Source organism: Arachis ipaensis, chromosome B06, assembly GCF_000816755.2.
Source record: "Arachis ipaensis cultivar K30076 chromosome B06, Araip1.1, whole genome shotgun sequence".
In the NCBI taxonomy this organism is placed as follows: domain Eukaryota; kingdom Viridiplantae; phylum Streptophyta; class Magnoliopsida; order Fabales; family Fabaceae; genus Arachis; species Arachis ipaensis.
In genome coordinates this window covers 1946805-1951073 of record NC_029790.2, presented here as the reverse complement: position 1 = coordinate 1951073, position 4269 = coordinate 1946805, and the positions used below count along the sequence as shown (strand labels likewise).

Below are 4269 nucleotides of genomic sequence, written 5' to 3'. Positions count from 1 at the left end.
TAATTTCACAAAATTTTTAATTAGATTTCTATATTTTTTTTTAATTGAGTTTTTATACTAATTTTTTTTCAATTGAATTTCTATACTTTTTTTTATTTGAGTCTCTGCATCAATTTTTTTTAGTTAAGTCCCTATACAATTAAGTCTTACTACTAAAGGGGACCTAATTAAAAAAAATTTAGTGTAAGGCCCAATTAAAAAAAAAATATAAGAACTTAATTAAAAATTTTGCGACTATAAAAATCAATAGAATAATTAAACCTAAATAATTATACTTTATTATAATGTGATACTCCCTCAATGATCTAGAATAAGAGAAATGTCTTAGTACTAATTAAAGAATTATTCTTTCTTTTGTTACCTGCTGCAGGTGAATTTGGAATGTTGGGCGCATAATAAACACCTGCCGGCGGAGAAACAGATCCTAAAAAGACACAATTCACAGCATAAAACAATCTTAGTCGTATAAATCTGTGTTAGTATATACACGAATTTACCCCTAATTTTAATGTAACGACGGATTTGATAATATTAAAAATTCACCCATATTATACATATACCAAAATTAATTATTAATATAAAATATATATTAAAAATAAATTAAATAATACATATATTTATATATTTTAAATTTAAAAGATAAGACATTTTTTAAATTCGTTCTTGAAAGATTTTTTCAATCAAATTGGTCATTAAAAAATTACAAATTAATCATATCTATCCTTCAGTTACTCCACTCATAATTTTTGTCAACGATTGATGATGTGAAATGTTATAGCATATATATGACACATAACATGTTCAATTAGACGTTGATTAAATATATTTACGAAAATTTATCAATTTAGTCACTAGGTCATATTATGAATATGATTTTTGTAATTGAAAAAAATGATTAATTTAATAAATTTTTATAAACATATTTAGTCAATACCCAATTAGACATATCATGTATTATATATATTATCAATTAACGTTTTACAACATCAATCTTTGAAGAAAATTGTTAATGAAGTTATTGGAGGACAAATATGATTAATTCGCAATTTTTGAAGGACCAATTTGATTAAAAAAAATCATTCAAAGATGAATTAAAAAAATGTCTTATCTTTGAGGGACTAATTTGACTATTAACCCAAATACTAAATTATCTTCAACAAATATATTTTACTAATTCATGTATACAAACTCTGAAAAATATGAGCGCAAACTACATTAACTCATGTATACAAATTCTGATAAATATAAGTGTAAATTATATATTTATTCTGTAAATATATGTGCAAATTATTACTAGCTAAATACGGGTTCAAAATAATAATATTTGCTAATCATATAACATTGTTTTATTTTGATGGCTAATTTTGGTGTATAAATAATTTTTTTTATAAAAACTTAACATTGTTGTTCAATGAAATTTCTGTATTTAAAAACAATCCCGTTACGTTATTAATAGCGTTTCTGCCAACTCTTGTTTATGACTGTATTTAATAGAAATGTTTTTGTGGATATGTCTAACAAAAATACTTTTTTTTATGGTTGTATCTAATAGAAATGTCTTTATATATATTTTTTGGATGTGTCTCTTTATAGATGTGATTAAAATATAATAATTAATTATTGTTGACTATAAGTTGGCAGATAGTATACTGGTATCCTATAATTTTCCATTTAAAAAAAATGTTGAGTTACCTTTACTAACATTATAGAAATTAAATATAGATATGAAAGATTTTGAGTAAGAAATTAGAAGTGATACCAGTAACAGCACTGCAGATGGTAATTGGAGGAGTTTGTAATCTGCAGGCATTAGGAAGGCCCAAAGCCTGAGTCTGATTGATGTTGAGGGTGGCAGCAATTGAAGAAGCACCACCATTAACAACTTCACACAGGCACTGTGGCTGTGACCCCACCACATATGCAAGTTGTGAACAACAACCAGATGATGGTGTTGAAGCACTTCCTGTTATGTAATCTAGGCACGGAGAAAGACTTAGCAGAACATTGCTGCAACTTGAAGAAGTACTAGTCTCAGGATATTGTTGTGTTTGTTGTGCCATTGTTGTTATTCTCATCATCACCAACAAGGACATACAAAGCAGCATCTCAATCACCCTTCTTGATGCCGCCATTGAATTCATTATATCATATAAAGTGCATGCTAAAAATTGAATGAAAAAATTTGGGGTGTTTTCTTTGGGTTGGTGTAAGAATTAGGTTACAGAGAGTTGAAGAAATTAAAGGCACAAGAGAATGGTTTATGAAGAAGGAATAAAGAAAAGTGTGAATAAAAAGAGTGGTAGCTGGCTAGCTTATCATGGTGCATAACTTGCTTTTTTTTTTGTTTTCTTTCTTTTTGCTTTATGTAGAGAGATTCTTTGCCAAGAACCTTATTAATATTGCAACTTTATAAATTTAATTTAATAAAATTGTCTCGTCTTCGTCAGTTATATTATTCGTATTCATTTTATTTTATACGTTTCTTATGTTTTTTGTTCTGCATTGCTCCTTTTGCTATATATGTTATGGAAAGTGCCTGAGGCATATGCATACACTTTTCATCATGGGATTTTTTTTATAGCATGATTTGTAACCAAATAAAGTAGGAGGTAGGAGGAGTTTTAGGGACCAACAGAAATTATGATGTTTAGTCATTAATTAGTCATTATTAATATTTTTAACGGTGTGAGATGATATTTAATGTGAGATGATATTTAATTAGCTAATAGAACCCTCGCCCTTGTTCATGGATTTATCGGAGGAACCAGCTGGATTCGCCGGTAAATCCGTAAACGAGAACGATAGTTTCGGTGACGGTTGCGGGGTAGCGGGAGTCACCATTGAGTGAAGAGCTTGAGGGGTGGTGGTGGGTGAAGGGGGTAGTGGTGGGATTTGAGATTAGAAAGGGAAAAAGGGGTGGTGGCTAGGTAAAGAGGGTTAGGGTTAGAAAGGTGACTGGGTGAAGGAGGTGGTGTGGTGGTGAAGATAAGGGTAATTTAGGGATTTTAGGTAATTTTTTAGTGTTTTGATAATTTTGTTGTGCGAAACCCATATTTCATGGTACAAATGGTAATTTCCGTTTTCTATAGGAAGATATGTCAGCGTTTTCAACTTTCGTGGGTAGAAATGATAGTTTACTCTTTTTTTTAATGGTTAAGTGTTAGTCAAATTTTAATAAAAGTGCTGCCCCTAAACTTTTTTATAAAGTATTCATTCACAAATTATTGGAAAATTTTCAAGTGTACCGTCATACCGGTGTTTCAGTTATTTTTAACCGTTGATCTTAATTATAAAAAATATATAATATATATAATTAAGATCAATGGTTAAAAATCACTGATACACCGATATAACAGTACACTTAAAAATCTTCCCAAATTATTTTCACTGTAACAAAAAAAATAAAAGCAAATGTTTCTTGCTTTTTGTGCACCAATTATGATTACATGGGGAGTGGCCTACTAAGTAGTAAAGGGGGTTTGAAATTTTTATTCAATTATGATGCTTAACAGAGAAGGCATGCATGTTATTAACCCACCTTGGAATGATAGATACTTTTTTCTTTTTTCTTTTTCCTTTTCTTTTCTTTTTCCTTCTCTCTTTTAGATTTATTCTATTACCTAAATTTCCATATATGGCGCTAAAGAATACAAAAGAAAAGATTGAAAAGAGAAGTACTAAAATATAAGAGATGCAAATTTACTGTTAAAGTCATGTATACATAATATATGAGAGCATAATTATTAGATGGTGTCTCTCCTCTTGGCAAGTTACTTAAAATTGTTTTGAAAATCAATTATTTAAGAATAATATACTCCTATGTTCAATTTGTTTCAACTTTTTAAAAACTATTATATTTTTAGATATTAATGTAATTTTATTTTATAATTCATTTAATAAATTCAATAATACTGGTCCAAAAATTTTGATTTAATGTGTACAAAAGATAGACAAAAGGTATATTTTTTTAACTCTCTTTCTATCAATATTGACTCTCTTAACTCTATTCTTCTCAAGATTTCTTCATTTGATGTTTCTTCCCACAGAACATTTTGTTCATGGACGAGTTTAAATCTTTTCCTGTGATAGAGATTAAAAATAGGACCACCTTTTTTTTAAGAGGAAATAAAACACAAAAATTGTTACAAAGAACCTTAGAATTAAATAAGTCAAATTCACTCCAAAATTAATTCAAGAGATATTCAGTTATGACAGAGAGACAAAAAAAAAAACTGTTAAAACTTATTTTATTTAGCATTTGTTATTTAT

General features: G+C 28.3%; 1 protein-coding gene across 1 annotated transcript in view; it reads right to left on the bottom strand.

Moving 5' to 3' along the window:
- LOC107645198 (non-specific lipid-transfer protein-like protein At2g13820) overlaps positions 1-2349 on the bottom strand; it is a 2981-nt gene extending 632 nt beyond the window's left edge. The window contains exons 1-2 of the mRNA XM_016349168.2: positions 1760-2349; positions 362-424 (exon numbers count right to left, since the gene is read on the bottom strand). Coding sequence (XP_016204654.1) covers positions 362-424; positions 1760-2141 — 445 coding nt within the window. The 5' untranslated portion in view covers positions 2142-2349. The remainder of the gene's footprint in view (positions 1-361; positions 425-1759) is intronic.